This window comes from Nicotiana tomentosiformis, chromosome 10, assembly GCF_000390325.3.
Source record: "Nicotiana tomentosiformis chromosome 10, ASM39032v3, whole genome shotgun sequence".
NCBI classification, from domain to species: Eukaryota; Viridiplantae; Streptophyta; class Magnoliopsida; order Solanales; family Solanaceae; genus Nicotiana; species Nicotiana tomentosiformis.
This window is the reverse complement of record NC_090821.1, coordinates 6707566-6725532: the sequence shown is the minus strand read 5'-3', so window position 1 is coordinate 6725532 and position 17967 is coordinate 6707566. Positions and strand designations below refer to the sequence as shown.

Sequence of the window (17967 nt, the reverse complement as noted above, 5' to 3'; positions counted from 1 at the left end):
ACAATAATAGTATCACCCACAGGAGTAGATACAAATTTTAATTAAACTAAGGACTCATGGGGCATATCCAAAAAATGGGCGAAATACGAGGAAACATATGAATATGTGAAACCAGGGTCAAATAATACTGAGGCATCTCTGTGGCAAACTGAGACAATACCTGTAATCACAACATCTGAAGCAATAGCATCTGGTCTGGTAGGGAGAGCATAGAAACGGGCCTGATCACCCCCTGATCTGCCTCCCCCTCTAGGGCGACCCCTAGCTGACTGAACTCCATCCCGAGCTGACTAGGCGGGTGGTGAGGTAGCTGGTGCTGTAGTCGGAGGCTGACTCCTCTTCTGAGATAGACCTCCATGACGATAAGGACACTGCCTCCACATATGCCCAAGCTCCCCACACTCAAAACAACTCCCTAGTGCTGGCGGCGAAAACTGAAGGGAACCCCTAGCACAGGGATGACTGGTAGAAGAACCTGACATGGAAGAGCCCTGAATAGGTGGAGCACGGGACGAACTCTGAACTGGAAGGGCACTAAGTGATGAGTGGCCCTGATGAGAACTGTGAGAACCATGTCCAGATGATGTACCCCGATGAAATGGCCGAGCTGACTGAGCCTGTCTGAAATGACGACCTCTGCCGTGCTGGAACTGACCCCCAAAAGGAGCACCGCTGAATCCACCCTGACCACGAGGCCTCTTGGCTTCCTGCTCAACCCTCTTTTGACCGCGAACCATCTCAATCTTCCGAGCAATGTCGACAACCTATTCAAAGGTAGCACCCGAAACCCGCTCCCTGGTCATGAGCAATTGTAGCTGAAAAGTGAGGCCATCAATAAACCTCATGATCCTCTCTCTGTCCGTGGGAACCAACCAGATAGCATGACGGGCCAACTCGGAGAACCGCATCTCATACTGTGTCACAGATATATCACCCTGGCAGAGCCGCTCAAACTATCTACCCAGCTCTTCTCTGCGGGATCGAGGCACAAACTTCTCCAAAAAGACCACGGAGAACTGCTGCCAAGTAAGGGGTGCTATGCCAACAGGCCTACGCCTCTCATAAGTCTCCCACCATCTGAGTGCAGCCCCAGAAAACTGAAAGGTAGTGAATGAGACCCCAGAAGTCTCCAAAATACCAGCAGTACGGAGTATCCTCTGACACCTGTCCAAAACGTCCTGAGCATCCCCTCTCTCTGTGCCACTGAAAGGTGGTGGCTGAAGTATCCCAAACCTCTCCAACCTACGCTGATCATCCTCAGGCATAGCAGGAATCACATAATCCTAAGCAACAGCAACCGGTTGGGCTGGTGTTGCCTCTGGTGTCTGAAGTCCCTGAATAACCTGCTCGGGTGTGCGAGCGATGGGAGTCTGAGTGCCTCCCCTGACCTGAAAAGTGGCTGCGACCGTCGAAATAGAGACCGCCTGAACAAGGCCAGTACATGCTGTCAGAATCTAAGCTAGGGCCTCCTGAAGGCCTGGAATCACAATAGGCACAAGTGGTGCCTGAGCTGGTGCATCAACAACTGGAACTTGGTTTTGATCTGGGACAACCGGTGGATCTGTAGGTACTGTCCCAACTGTTGTACGGGCTGTACCTCTACCACGGCCTCGGCCTCTCGCGGCCCTGGCTGGTGGTACTGGTGGCTGGCCCTCCTGACCGGTAGTACGAGTCCTCACCATCTGTGAGAGAATGAAACAATAGATGTTTAATTACTAGAATCAACAAATTCGCACGACAAAAATCCAAGAATGTGAAGTTTCTTAAAGGTTATGCAGCCTCCTGAAGATAAGTACAGACGTCTCCGTACCGATCCGCAAGACTCTACTAAACCCGCTCATGACTCGTGAGACCTATGTAACCTAGGCTCTGATACCAATCTGTCACGACCCAAAACTAACCCATGTCGTGATGGCGGCTATCGTGGAACTCGGCAAGCTGACTCATTTCCAAAACAAATCGATATTTTTATTTTAAAGAAAATTTCAAGGTTATTTAACATAAACCTTCATTTAAAGAGTTCAAATCAAAGAAAAATAGAAGTGCGAAAAAGAAAAGCCCGACATCGGGGTGTCACTAGTCATGAGCATATACTACAATCTGTCCAACAATATCAAGGCTAACTCAGCCCGAAAAATAGCTAAATACAACTAGAGAAGATAAGAGGGAGAAGAGCAGGGGCTACGATTGCCAAACAACTACCTTGCTATCTTCAAGAAAATCTGCAACCAGAACACTCAATAACCGCTACCGTGTCCAGCTACACCTGGATCTGCACACAAAGTGCAGGGAGTAATGTGAGTACGCCAACTCAGTAAGTAACAACAATAAATAAAGACTGAGCAGTAGTGGCGAGCAATAAAGCATATAACGTTCATATAAGGAAATCTCAGTAAAATACCACATGCTCTTAAAAATCAGGATTTGAATCAAACATCTCGTTTAAACCCAGTTCCAGTAAAAATTATTTTAAAGACATTTTTCCAACAGTTTTTCAAACAAAGGTTCAATGCAAATGTGAGAAAAAAATGATGAAATCATAAACAGCCCCTCGGGAAAACCTCACAGTCACTCGTGCCACTCGGGCATACCTCACAATCACTCTTGCCACTCGGGCATACCTCACAATCACTCTTGCCACTCGGGCATACCTCACAATCACTCTTGCCTCCCAGTCACTCAGCACTCGACACTCATCACTCGCAATCAGTAGGTACCTGCGCTCACTGGGGGTATGTACAGACTCCGGAGGGGCTCCTTCAGCCCAAGCACTATAATTTGCACGGACAACTCACGTGCAATAATAATAAAGTATGCTGCAGGCGGGAAGCCCCAATCCACACTCATCCTCACAAATCAGGCCCTCGGCCTCACTCAGTCATAAAGTATGCTGCAGGCGGGCAGCCCCGATCCATACTCATCCTTACAAATCAGGCCCTCGGCCTCACTCAATCATAAAGTATGTTGCAGGCGGGCAGCCCCGATCCACACTCATCCTCACAAATCAAGCCACTCGGGCATTTCAGTAAAATATGGCATTCGGCCCAAAACATTTATATGCATTAAAATATAATCATAAAACTGAGTTATGCGGTAAACAAGTATAAACATGACTGAGTATAGATTTTCAGTCAAAAACAGTGAGAGGGTGGTAAGAAACAGCCCCTAAGGGTCCAAATAGCTTTGGCGCAAGGCCCAAACATGGCATTCAGCCCAATTTACAGAAAATCTTTCTAAAACATATAAGTATCAATGGTTTCAATAAAGTATACAACTTTACAGTTGCTACGGGGCAGACCAAGTCACAAATCTCCAACAGTGCACGCCCACACGCCCGTCACCTAGCATGTAAGTCACTAAAGATAGTAGAATGATACAAAATCCGGGGTTTCATACCCTCAGGACTAGATTTACAATCGTTACTTACCTCAAAACGTGAAACTTTTTACTCTGCTATGCCTTTACCTCGCAAATCGGCATCCGAATGTCTCGAATCTAGTCACAAATAATTCGTTTCAGTCAATTAAATTCATTGGAATTAATTCCACAAAATAATAATAATTTTTCCATAAAAACCCGAAAATTAGCTCAAACATCGCCCGTGGGGACCACATCTCGGAACTCGATAAAAGTTATAAAATCCGAAAGCCCATTCAACCACGAGTCTAGCCATACCAATTTTACAAAAATCCGACCTCAACTCGACCCTCAAATCTACAAATCTTATTTCCAAATTTCTAAGTTCCAATCTCCGATTTACACTTCAAAATCATGTAATCTAGTCGGATTATTCGATGATAATTCAATATTATGGAGTAGAAATGATCACAAGGGACTTACCTCAAGTTTTCCTTGAAAATATATCAAAAATCGCCTCTCCTCAAGCTCCAATTTGTCAAAAATGGCAAATGGGACGAAATCCCTATTTTTATAATTCTGCCAGACATCCTCGGTTCTGCCTCGATCTTGGCCTTCGATCTTGTCCTTCGATCCTGGTCCTCGGTCCTAGCCATCAATCTTGGTTCTCGATCCTGGCCCTCGATTGTGTCTTCGACCCGGCCTTCGACCGTAACCCTCGACCCTGGGCTCGATCATGGCTTCGATCATGGCCCTCGACCCTGAGCTCGATCATGGCTTCAATCGTGGCCCTCGACTCTGGGCTCAATCATGGCTTCGATCGTGGCCCTCGACCCTGAGCTTGATCTGGGCTTACATCTGGGCTCGATTTCTGGGCAGAAGCAATTTCCAATAGAAGAAAATTGCAGCAGCTGTTCTAGTTCAATTTCTTTATCCGTTAACCATCCGAAACTCACCCGAGGCCCTCGGGACCTCAACCAAATATACCAACAAGTCTTAAAACATCATACGAACTTAGTCGAATCCTCAAATCACCTCAAACAACGCTAAAACCATGAATTACACCCCAATTCAAGCCTAATGAACTTTGAAATTTCTAATTTCTACAAACAACTCCGGAACCATCAAATCACGTCCGATTGACCTCAAATTTTGCACACAAGTTCTAAATGACATAACAGAGGTATTTCAATTTTCAGAATCGGATTCCGACCCCGATATCAAAAATTCAACCCCCGGTCAAACTTCTCAAAAATAAAACTTTCGGCATTTCAAGCCTAATTCTTCTACGGACTTCCAAATAATATTTCGGACACGCTCCTAAGGCCAAAATCACCATACAGAGCTATTGGAATCATCAAAATTCAAATCCGAGGTCGTTTACACATAGGTCCATATCCGGTCCACTTTTCTAACTCAAATTTTCAATTATGAGACTAAGTGTCTCATTTCACTCCGAGTTCCTTCCAGACTCGAACCCACTAACCCGATATAACATAATATATCTGAATAACACAAAAAGAAATAGGAATAGGGAAAATGGGGTTATAACTCTCGAAAAGACCGGCCGGATCGTTACAACTAAATTTTTGAAAGCTAAAGTATTACTTCAAAGAGATAATATTTGTTGGATAAAATTTTATTCTATTATCTATAACCCTGTAATGTTGACGGACTATTAACACTTTTTTTGAAATTAAATGAATTATCTCTTCACATAAGATCATGCCAACGACAAAAACATCGACCAAAAAGTTGTATTAGAAAACAAATAACCTTCAGATTCTTCTACTTCAATTAGACATGTAATTGAACTCAAGAAAGCAGGGGCAGATCTATAGCCTTAACTACGGGCACGTGAACCCTTGATCCCTCTGCACGTGAACCCTTGACACCCATGTTATATAAAGGTTGAACAGTGCATTTGGTTTAATACCTAATTATTTACTCAAAGAAATAAAGATCAATTTTCACTTAACACTTTTTTTGTCTCCTTTTTTTAGAGGTGCACCCATATTCTAAAAATCCTAAATCCGCCTCTGAAAATAAAATCATAGAATACAAATAACTTTATGAATATATTCTACATCAAATATACGTGTAAGTGAACTCAATTATTATATTTTACGGATATGCAAATTCAAATATCTATCAAAATACTCACAAGTATATATACCAATATCTGACTAAAAAGTTTTGTCTTAGAAAACAAATAACCTTAGGCGTCTTCTACTTCAACTAGATATATTATTGCACTCAAGAAAGTTGTCTTAGAATACAAATAACTTTAGGAATCTTCTACATCAAATAAACGTATAAGTGAGCTCAATTATTGTAGCTTACGGATATTCAAATTCAAATATATGTCAAAATATTCACAAGTATATATACTGATTCCATGTCTTGCCAGTTTTTCTCCTAAATGCAGCTGCACGTTTGTCATTTTAGCCTTGACATACTTTGATTTTTTTTGTATGACTTTCCGAAAACTAAAAACTTGAGTTGAAGGGATATTCTTGCTAATTTGTAACTGCAAACATTGGTTGCAATACAACTCTTGCAATAACAAGAATCTTTTTCTCGACAACATTCTCTAAATTTAATATGTATATTATAACTAAATTGTACAGCTTTACCACTTGGTTGTTTCAACTTAACATTAATATTAAGCTCAATTTAATGGTTATTACAATCTAATCAGTTGGAACTTCAAAATACTATAACTTCGAGTTTTACAAAAAATACTATCTCGGATATTAATATTTAAGACTACATTAGTCATGATTAAAGCGCCTTTTGCGCCTTTATCGAACCAGATCTATAAGGCGGATATTCTTGTGTGTTTTTCATGCAATGGATGATTAGATGAAAATAAAAAATCCCTATGTTGATCGCTTGCAATGATAGACAGTTAAATGACTTGCATGCAATAATAGATAACTATATCTAGCAACCTTATTTAGAACCTTAGAAATAGTATAAGTAATATGTTATAACAAGTAAAGTATAAAATAAAAACAAAAAAAATTTACATTGTCAAAATGTATAAGATTCATTGTAATATTCTTCATTATATGTAAATTTATTAAAGTTTTTTTGATTTTAATCATTTGAATTGATTTAATCTAACTAAAATGAGAAACTTATTTGTTTCTTCAATTTATATTTTAATGTTAAAAGCTCATTTTTGGCACAAGACTTTGTAATAATGACGTGAAATATATGTACTTTTACATGCCAAGTGATGTTGATAGACAAAATAACAAGTAATGCTAGATGAATTTAAATTACTTTTACAAACTGAATTCGGATGCATTCATAGGTTTATGATTATATAATATGAATAAACGTAGATTTTGGCCTATTAAAAATTCAAACCGAAATAATTTTTCATAAATTACAATCTAAAGACAGCAATTTATATTAGTTATCACGATTTCTCACCAAAAAGATTAGATTAGACTCAAATTTTTTAAAAGGATTTCTTGTGCCAATGCCAAATCAAACGTTTCACCTAAAGAATAATTTTCTTAGAGAAGGAGATAAGAAACTTTTGGAAGAATTCTGTTACCAATCAAGAGGGGATGTTGATAAAGTAATAAATTTTTAAGGCGATTTTCGTCAAGTACTACAAGTATTTTTTTTAAATCAACAAGAATAAAGGTACATTAAATATATGTTTTATGTAATCATACTTATGACGTCAAATTGAAAAGATTCACCTAACAAATACTATAAAAGAAAGAACATATACAATATTAAGTGATTTATTACTTTACGTCAGAAAAAGCAATAATTATAAGAGGTGATGTAACCCTCCTTCCAGAACAATTGGTCCTCGAATACAATGGTGATAGTAATATTAAAGATTTCCTAGCAAGGAAAATTTTAAATATAAATATGCGCCTGAAAGTCGAGTAAGGTGAAAATTCAATTTACTGTATTTTGAATGTGATTATAAGTTGTGACAATTTATAATACAAATCCAACGAACTACATATAGTTTGTTAATAAGAATCATATCGTTGCAGTCTCTACGATGTAGAGTGAAGGAGGAAGACAAAAGGCAATATTTGAGCTGACTTTTTGAATTGCATTTGTCTTTTCTGCTCTCTGTCCCCATTTTCACAGAAAATGGAGAGATGAATTAATATATTTATTGAATCCGTCGGGACTGATGGAGCTCGAACCCGCAACACAAGTCGTAAAAATCGGCAGGGTATGAATTTTTCTCCTTCGGTATAAGCAAAGCGGGAAAAGAAAGAGGGAAGGGGAACAACATCTTATTCTCTTCGCGAGAACTTCCGGATGGTAGGCCCTTAGTCCATTCTCGATGATCCTCTCCTGGTTAATTGCGAGAAAGAAGTTAGTCAAAAAATAGGAAATACTGCTAGATGGCTAGCAAATTAGCAACAAAGTACGCTTTTACTTTCTTTTGGCACAACAAAACGTCTTGGTCCTTCACTTAGTATTGCAATGACTATTCACAATCATAAGAGAATTTTATTCTTAGAGCTACAAATGAATGAATCTTCATCCTCAATTATATGAGCAGAAGCAACAATCATAAGAAATTTCATCTCTTATTTTTTGTCTCTTTTGAGAAGAAGACCTATGGTCTACTAAAGTTATAAAAACTTACCCATCATTAAAACTCAAGATACTTGAAATATGTTCATAAATATTTTACATAGTAACTCTTCTAGCAATTGTTTTGTAAAATATTTGGAAAAGTGCCTAAAATTTGTCACGACCCAAAACTCACTATAGGCTATGATGGCGCCCAACGTCACCGTCAGGCAAGCCAATTGTGAACTACTAATTTAATTATGAACTTTATTATTTTCGAAATCGTAACTCTTTATTAAATGAATAAATCAACGCATAAAACTCATGGAACTTTACAATTTTTAACATAATAGATAATATAAGTATGTAAATACTAAACAAAATCACAAAAATCACAAACAGCTCCTAGAACATCCCAAATTCCGTGTCACAAGTGTATGAGTATTTACGAAGGAGTATAATAACAATACAACATATGTCTGAAATGTAAATAAGACATGATAGAATAACTGGTACGATGGAGACTCTATGGGCTGCGATACGTAGCCTGGAATGCAGCTCACCATAAAGTCTCCCCAACAGCCGTGCCTACGCGCCAAGATAACCGCCAATTAAACCTGTCAGACCCTGCACGTTTAGTGCAAAAGTGCAGTATGAGTACGTAAATCAACACGTACCCAGTAAGTATCTAGCCTAACCCCGTAGAAGTAGTGATGAGGGATTGACATAGACACTTACTAGAGGTCCAATAAAGCAATATAATAAATCATAAGCAGATATGAAGCACACAACAATAATGGGGTAAACCTGTAAGTTACATAATGTTCCAAATATTTCTTTTTAAAGTATGGATTTCTCAATTTTGTATTCTACCTTAACAACTCAGAAAAGGCCAAGTGCCAAATATCAAATGAATAAGGAATACCATATAAAATGTCGGGCATCAGTGGAAAGATAATCTCGTGAATGTTCGGACTGCCAGCGATATAACGCACGATTATGTCAAGGTCGTTCGGCCCGATCCAGAATAATGTGTACACTGCCGAGGGTCGAGCGACACGAATCACAGATGCATCTATTATACTGCCGAGGCGTTCGACTCGCTCCACAAGAAAGGAAGAAAATTACCGAATTACGAGACACGTGCTTACAATACAGTACATGAGCACAAAGTGAATATAATCTTTACCGTTTCTCAAATAACTTGCCAACAACTCAAGGTGATAAGGCTCAGCCTAGTATACATATATTTATTAATAAATAAATTTCAATTATAAATTCAATTAATTAAGCCAGCAGAATGAGTTCAAACAATTCAATTATTACATGATAAGGTCCTAAGTCTACCCGGACATAAGCATGCTTTAGCTACGTATGGACTCTCGTCAACTTGTGCGTACGTAGTACCCACAACTAGTATCATATAACGATTACATCATCTAGGGGTAGTTTCTCCCTCACAAGGTTAGACATGAGATTTACCTCGCTCCGAAGGTCCATAACCGGCTCCCACGCTACTCTAACACCTCAAATATACTCTAATACCCATAATAAATCAATTCATAACAATTCTCAACCCCGCTTGAAAACTCTATAAAGTCAACCCTCGGGCCCACGTGCCCGGTTTTCGATATTTTTGAAGATAATCATTACCCACAACACCACGAACTCAAATATATAATTTATTCCTAATTCCATGTCCAATTTCGTGATAAAAGTCCAAAAATACCAATTTCTAGGTTTCTTTCAAAATCTCATAATTTCTACTAATTTTCATGTTTAAATCCTTGTATAATCCATGTATTTAACTTGTAATTGGAAGAAATCACTTACCTCGAGTTGCTCGATGAAAACTCCCTCAAAGTAGCACCCCAAATTCGGCCATCCAAGTGAAAAATAAGAGAAATGAGAGCTAAGTCTCGATTTAAGGAACCCTTCTGCCTAACGATAGTCTCGCACCTGTGGCCAAAATGCCGCACATGAGGCGTCGCTTTTGTGACCACCCCTCCGCTTATGCGGGAAATCACCCAAACACGATGCTTCACACCTGCGGAACCATTCCCCGCTTCTGTGACATCGCAGGTGCGAGCCTCTTCCGCTCCTGCGTTTTCTCTAGCTTCTGTGCCCAACGCCTTCGCTTCTGCGCTTGCGCAGATGAGACCAAAGCTCCGAACCTGCGTCCCTTACCCTGGCTGACCTTCTCCACTTCTGCGACGACCTACCTCGCACCTGCGTGTACGTACCTGCGACCAAACCACCGCAGGTGCGATGACACCGGACTTCAACAATCTTCAGCATTTCTCGAATCCAAGTTTCAATCCGATTTCAATCCATTTCAAACTTGAGGCCTCCGGGACCCCATCCAAACATACCAACACATCCCATAACATGAAACAAACCTGCTCGATGCCTCAAATCACACCAACCAATATCAAAACTATGAATCGACGATAAAAATCCTTCTTTAAACTTTCAAACTTCTAAACTTCGAAGAACGAGTCTGAATCATACTTAAACGTTCGGGAATGACGCCAAACTTTACGTATAAGTTATAAATCACGATACGAACCTATTCTAAGGCTCGAAACCCCAAATGGATATCGATAACACCAAAATTCAATTCAAATCTAACTTTAGAAATTCTTAAATTGTTAAAATGCCAACTTTCCATAATAGGCGCCGAAATACTCCCGGACCACCCGGTACTCAACCTGAACATATCCCAAGTCCGAAATCATCATACAAACCTATTGGAACCTTCAAATCCCGATTCCGAGGTTGTTTACTCAAAAGTCATACCTCAGTAAATTCTTTCAACTTAAAGCTTCCGAAATTAGAATTTTCTTGCCAAATCAATTCTGAACTTCCATAAATTAAATTCTGACTACGCGTACAGGTCATAATTCATGAAGTGAAGCTACTCAAGGCCTTAAACCACCGAATGATGCACTAGTGCTCGAAACGACCGGTCGGGTAGTTACATTCTCCCTCACTTGAACATACGTTCGTCCTCGAACGCACCAAGAACTGCTCCGGAGTTGTCCAAAATCACTGTTCAACACCTCGTGCAACTAACCGTGCCACCACAACTCAGTTGAGCACATTAGCTCGAGCCAGACTGAAGATTCTCCCTTCTATTTATTCAATAAGCCTTAGAACCAAATTCCAATATCCGAATTTCTCTACAAGACCTGCTTCTAATATACGAACACTGTATCGATCATTATACACTGTACCAAAACATGATCATGCACCCATGCTGATATCACACAACATACCACATAACTCATTTGCCTAAGGCAACCTCCTCCAATCATAACAACCACAATTTCACTAACCCGGCCCAAAGCCCGTAGTATACCTCATAATACATATAAGCCCTGTTCCAACTCTCGCACTACTGCCATGACGAAAGAGATGTATAGAAACTCAAAACCACCTGCCGAATCAACAAATCATGGAGTATCTCCTCCTGACAAGGATCATTACCTCATTCTGAATTGAATAACGATCTCTTTAATATACCCTACATAAATCCGATCGAAATGACCTCAGGTCCAATAACCTCGTCTCACCCAGTACAAGCTGCTCGGGCAATAAGCCACCTCACGCACCGTCTAAAATCTCATCTAGCGCCATCAATCTACAACTCGAATATGACACATAAGGAAGAATGAACTCTGGTAAAGAACTACCCAGCCCGCGTAACGAATAAAACAACCGAAAATATGCCATGAACCTTCCTCAGAGAATGAGAAACAAAATGCACAAGAATAGCTATAGGGAACCGTACTCAATATCTCGTTGTTGCGGCGTACAACCTAATCCACACATGATACCGTTGCGGTGTGAAACCCGATCCAAACAACATAATACCGTTGCGGCGTGCAACCCGATCCAAACAACATACCCGTGGCAGTGTACCACCCGATCCACATATAACAATCAATAAGGGAACACCCATCAAGCCATAATACTCATACCTACGCAATACCCGAATATCGACCACAAGCACGCCAAGTGCAAAAATACAACCCTAGGGAGACGGATAGAGTCATACGCTACAAAACCCAAGCACAACTAAGGTGCAATAAATGACCTGCATCTCTGGAGCCATCCTGCTCACATAATACCACAAGCTACACGGGATCACAACACATGTGCGAATAATTAAGCCGTCTCACAACCTACATGGCACAATAGAGGTTTTACATAGAACAACTAATGACGGGAATAATATCCAATGCCCGAAGGCTCCTCTGTAAGCAATGCTATGCCGAATAAACACATCCGATATGATGTAGAGCACACATTCACATTAGACCCACCAATGGACCTCAAGCCAATTCTGATCATACCATACTGGGGCTAATAACCTTTCAAGGGTCCACAATAACCCTATCTATGCCACAAACGAGCAGCCGTCCAACCCGGAACAAACTCCCACGGTCCACAACCAAATGACTAGAGAGTCTTTCAGGCATAAACTCTCATATTAGCGATAGTACCGGAATCTTCATACTTGGTTTTAATCCTTAACAATTAAGTGACTAACATGTGACACTTATACAAACCTCCCCGTGGGATACGCTCCCACGACCTTCCACACCAGGTAGCCAAGTTTGCACATCCATACCACCAACCGTACTAATTCTGTAAAGCAAATCAAGAATCCACAAATCAATACACAAGCTTCTTACACAGGATACCGTTCTCAGGTGACACTAAAGGAAATCCAAGCTTACTTTGAACATCTAAATTCTTCTCCCCCGCTCCTCCGAGCTCGACATTCCTAGCAACACCAAACCCCGACCTTGGTCCTCAACTTCCAAATTTCCATACCGCCCGCTGCATTTACCATGCCCTATGCAAGAGTACAAGAATTCATCATAACCCCTGTATTGCTAGTAGAATAAACACTTCATTGGATAGAACCCCTTTCACTTAACTCATTTTAGAAGAACCATTGCAACACGCAACTGAATTCCCATAACCGCAGAAAATGCAAACCAAGTTGTGGTCTAAATCGCCATAAGTCCTCTGAGATCCATTTACACATAACAAGGCCATTGGAATCAAATACCTCTCAAATCAATCAAATTATGGTGGCTGTCGAGCCTGCACGCACAACCACAAACCACCTGTATAACTAACACGCTGAAAGAACTGATCATTGCCTCAATCATGCTGATTCAAACCATTACTAACCGACCCAACTTCTTCCAATTTACTCTGGACTTGCCTTAGAAAAAAAATAATATCTCCATTCAAGAATCATAACGAAATTCAACAACACTCTTCCCGAGTGGCCCACTTCACGATACCACATTGTCTCATTACACATGAACTATCTCATACCTTCCTCATGCTCACAATAGCATCTCCAACTGGTACACCCATTCTGAAAGACCTTCCGTGAATCCGAAACTGTTTCTCCCATTTTCCAATATTGCCCCGCAGACCCGATGATAATATAGAAAATTCCCCAAGTATTCTTCACACTCTACTACAAAATCCCGGTCTTCAGCCATATAACGAACCAACTAGAACCACCGTTGAGAGTCACCCACTCTGACCTGGTCCTGAGTATAATCAAACTCCAACGCACTGCTAGTACATGAACACTCCCAAAGAAGCAACCAGATGAATTCTTTTCCTTGTGCATCACCTCCACAAGAAGCATAAACTCTGAGTCTTCCCAAAACCTGCACATGAATCGATAAGGCCAAATATAACACACATTCATCAAGTTCTTTGCTCTAAATACCCATGATGTTTTCTTTTCTTAGTCATAAATAATCTACCAATGCACCGATAACCAGAAACCGCACAAGCACATAACCATGCAATCCAATCGTAGGCGGTGGGCTCCCCAACTTAGCTTTAATCTACAAGCACATAAATCTACAATCCACAAAGATTCCTCCTTCCCAATTACTATGATCTCTCACCATTAACTCGCCAAACCTCTCGAAATCTCTTGTTAAACTCTTCCTAAAATATCCCAAATTATCAGCCACAATTGACTATTTGACCTCCCGCTGGGTAGTAAGTAGAACTCCTCGCAGAAGCTTCATCAGAAATCACGCAACCGCCGACGTTCTCATTGGAGATAACTCACCTGTGGAGTTTCCATACTGATATCTTCCCACGACGTTGCACTAGGTACAACTACTACAAAATCAGTAAGCCCTCCTGAGCCCATGCTCGTCCACCGGCTGTACAAGTCTGTCCATTCCCTATTGGCATCAACTGAAGTCCGACAATACATTCCAAATTCAAAGTCATGTTGCATCCAAAACGATAATCAAGTTTTCACACCCCTATTCATTTCAAGAAAACTCCTTTCTGCTGTATTAAATCTTCCTCAGTACAGTAGCCACCATTCCAAATAAAGTCCGTAGACCTAGTCACTTTCCACCATGACTCCCAAATCACTCTAAACTTTCTCAAGGCACGTGTCTATCCTACCACAGAATCCATACGCTACTCTGCCACTCCCACTTCGGTTAAACCATCTCCTTTAAGCAACCTCTCGCCCTCTGCTTTTCATACTTGATCTGCTAATAATTCAACCACAACGAGACATCTCCCACCATGTCCTTCCTCATTTTCCGGTGCCCAATTTTTGCCTCAAATCAAAATCCATCTCTATAGCACCTGAACTGATAAATTTGCTACCAACTCTAAGCCTCTTCGAAGATCATCTTTCTCGAGCCATCAGCATTAGAAACACCGATTCGATTATGAAACCGCTATACACCGCCATCTCTGACAACCGCTTCTCAAGAACCATTTCACAATACCCTGCCCCGAAGGCAAATCAAGAAGACCATAACACCGGCGAGCCTTAATGCGTTCAACAAGGATGACGACACCACATCACAATTGAGAGTTCCACCATGCTCGAAAATATCAAGTCTCGTTACTCCATCAACCAATGCCTGAACATCCATAGTCCGATTGCCTTTCCTCCGCTGTAATTAAATGCTGAACCTCTAAACCATGAACTGAGAAATCATCCTTTCGAGTCATTCAATGCCGCGATCCACAAATAAGCACCCTACAATTTACATCAACACTGCACGATAATAACACACGAATATCATAATAATCAGTGCACAACCTCAAAACCATAGGCAATACTGATACCAGACTGAGATGACAGAACACCCTTCTACAAGAAGACGATAATAACTCGCTCGAATATGCAGGGAGAAAAATTCCTGCTCCACGTCTGTAGTACCACTGCAACTCCTCGATGTCCAATTGACACGAGCGCTCAACATCATATAAGAATGAGTAGGAAAGGAATGAAGGCATAAGCTTCAATGGAAATCAAATCGCACGACGAGGAATCAAGAAGGAAAGTGCTCCTAACAGCCCCTATAGCCTCTCGAAGATAAGTATAGATGTCTTTGTACCGATCCGCAAGACTCTTCTAGACTTGCTCATGACTCGTGAGACCCAAGTGAACCTAACGCTCTGATACCAAGCTGTCACGAACCAAAACTCACTATAAGCCGTGATGGCACCCAACATCGCCGTCAGGCAAGCCAACTGTAAACTACCAATTTAATTATGAACTTTTTTATTTCTGAAATCGTAACTCTTTATTAGATGAATAAATCAACGCATAAAAATCATGGAACTTTACAATTTTTAACATAATAGATAATATAAATGTGTAAATACTAAGAAAAATCACAAATAACTCCTAGAACATCCCAAAATCAGTGTTACAAGTGCATGAGCATTTACGAAGGAGTACAATAACAATACAACATATGTCTGGAATGTAAATAAGACATGATAGAATAACTTGTACGATGGAGACTCTATGGGCTGCGATACGTAGCCTGGAATGCAGCTCACCATAGATACTTACTAGATGTCCAATAAAGCAATATAATAAAGTATAAATAAGCAGATATGAAGCAGCTCACCCCGGAGAAGTAGTGACGAGGGATCAACATAGATACTTACTAGAGGTCCAATAAAGCAATATAATAAATCATAACTAGATATGAAGCACACAATAATAATGAGGGTAAATCTATAAGTTACATAATCTTCCAAAATATTTCTTTTTAAAGTATGAATTTCTCAATCTTGTATTCTACCTTAACAGCTCAGAAAAGGCCAAGTGCCAAATATCAAATGAATAAGGAATACCATATAAAATGCCGGTTATCAGTGAAAAGATAATCTCGTAAATGTTCGGACTGCCAGCGATATAACGCACGATTATGCCGAAGTCGTTCGGCCCGATCCAGAATAATATGTATACTGCCGAGGGTCAAGCGACACGAACCATAGATGCATCTATTATACTGCCGAGGCGTTCGACCCGCTCCACAAGAAATAAAAGAAATTACCAAATTACGAGACACGTGCTTACAATACAGTACATGAGCACAATATGAATATAATCTTTACCGTTTCTCAAATAACTTTCCAACAACTCAAGGTGATAAGGCTCAGCCTAGTATACATATATTTATTTCTAAATTTCAATTATTAATTCAATTAATTAAGCCAACAGAATGAGTTCAAATAATTCAATTATTACATAATAAGGTCCTAAAGTCTACCCGAACATAATCATGTTTTAGCTACGTACGGACTCTCGTCACCTCGTGCGTACATAGCACCCACAACTAGTATCACATAACGATTACATTATCTAGGGGTAGTTTCCCCTCACAAGGTTAGACAAGAGACTTGTCTCGCTTCGAACTTACATAACCGGCTCCCACGCCACTCTAACATCTTAAACGGATGCCCCCCGCTCTAAAACTAGTCAAACAATGTGCAACCCAATAAAAATATACTCTAATACTCATAATAAATCAATTCATAATAATTTCCAACACCACTCGAAAAGTCTATAAAGTCAATCATCGGGCTCACGTGCCCAGATTCAAAACATTTTTGAAGATAATCATTACCCACAATACCACAAATTCAAATATATAATTTATTTCTAATTCCATGTCAAATTTCATGGTAAAAGTTCCAAAATACCAATTTCTAGGTTTCTTTCAAAATCTCAAAATTTCTACTAATTTCTATGTTTAAATCCTTGTATAATCCATATATTTAGCTTGTAATAGGAAGAAATCACTTACCTCGAGTTGCTCGATGAACCACCCCTCAAAATAGCTCCCCAAATTTGGCCATCCAAGTGAAAAATGAGAGAAATGAGAGCTAAGTCTCGATTTAAGGAACTATTCTACCCAACAATAGTCTCGCACTTGCGGCCAAAATGCCGCACCTGCGGCGTCGCTTTTTCGACCACCCCTCCGCTTCTGTGGAAAATCACCCAAACATGATGGTTCGCACCTGTGGAACCATTCCCCGCTTCTGCGATATCGCAAGTGCGAGCCTTTTCCGCTCCCGCATTTTCTCCCGCTTCTGCGCCTAACGCATTTGCCTCTGCGCTTGCACAGATACGACCAAAGCTCCACACCTGCGGCCCTTCCCCTGGTGACCTTCTCTGCTTCTACGATGACCTCCCTCGCACCTGCGTGTCCGCACATGCGACCAAACCACCGCAGGTGCGATGACTCCAGACTTCAGCAGTCTTCAGCATTTCCTCGAATCCAAGTTTCAATCCGATTTCAATCCGTTTCAAACTCGAGGCCCCCGAGACCCCATCCAAACATACCAACACATCCCAAAACATGAAACGAACTTTCTCGAAGCCTCAAATCGCACCAACCAACACCAAAACTATGAATCGACGATAAAAATCCTTCTTTAAACTTTCAAACTTCGACGAACGCGTCCGAATCATACTTAAACATTCCGAAATAACGCCAAACTTTACGTACAAGTTATAAATCATGATACAAACCTATTCCAAGTCTCGAAACTCCAAATGGACATCGATAACACCAAAATTCACTTTAAATCAAACTTTAGAAATTCTTAAACTTTTAAAATGCTAACTTTCCATAATAGGCGCCGAAATACTCCCGGACCATCCGGTACTCAACTCGAACATATGCCCAAGTCCAAAATCATCATACAATCCTA

General features: G+C 40.4%; 1 protein-coding gene across 1 annotated transcript; it reads right to left on the bottom strand.

The window, feature by feature from the left end:
• Positions 1 to 290: 290 nt before the first annotated feature.
• On the bottom strand, positions 291 to 737 carry LOC138899707 (uncharacterized). Its single transcript, XM_070186391.1, has one exon. The coding sequence runs from the start codon at positions 735 to 737 to the stop codon at positions 291 to 293; it is 447 nt and encodes a 148-aa protein (XP_070042492.1).
• Between the last annotated feature and the right edge of the window lie 17230 nt (positions 738 to 17967).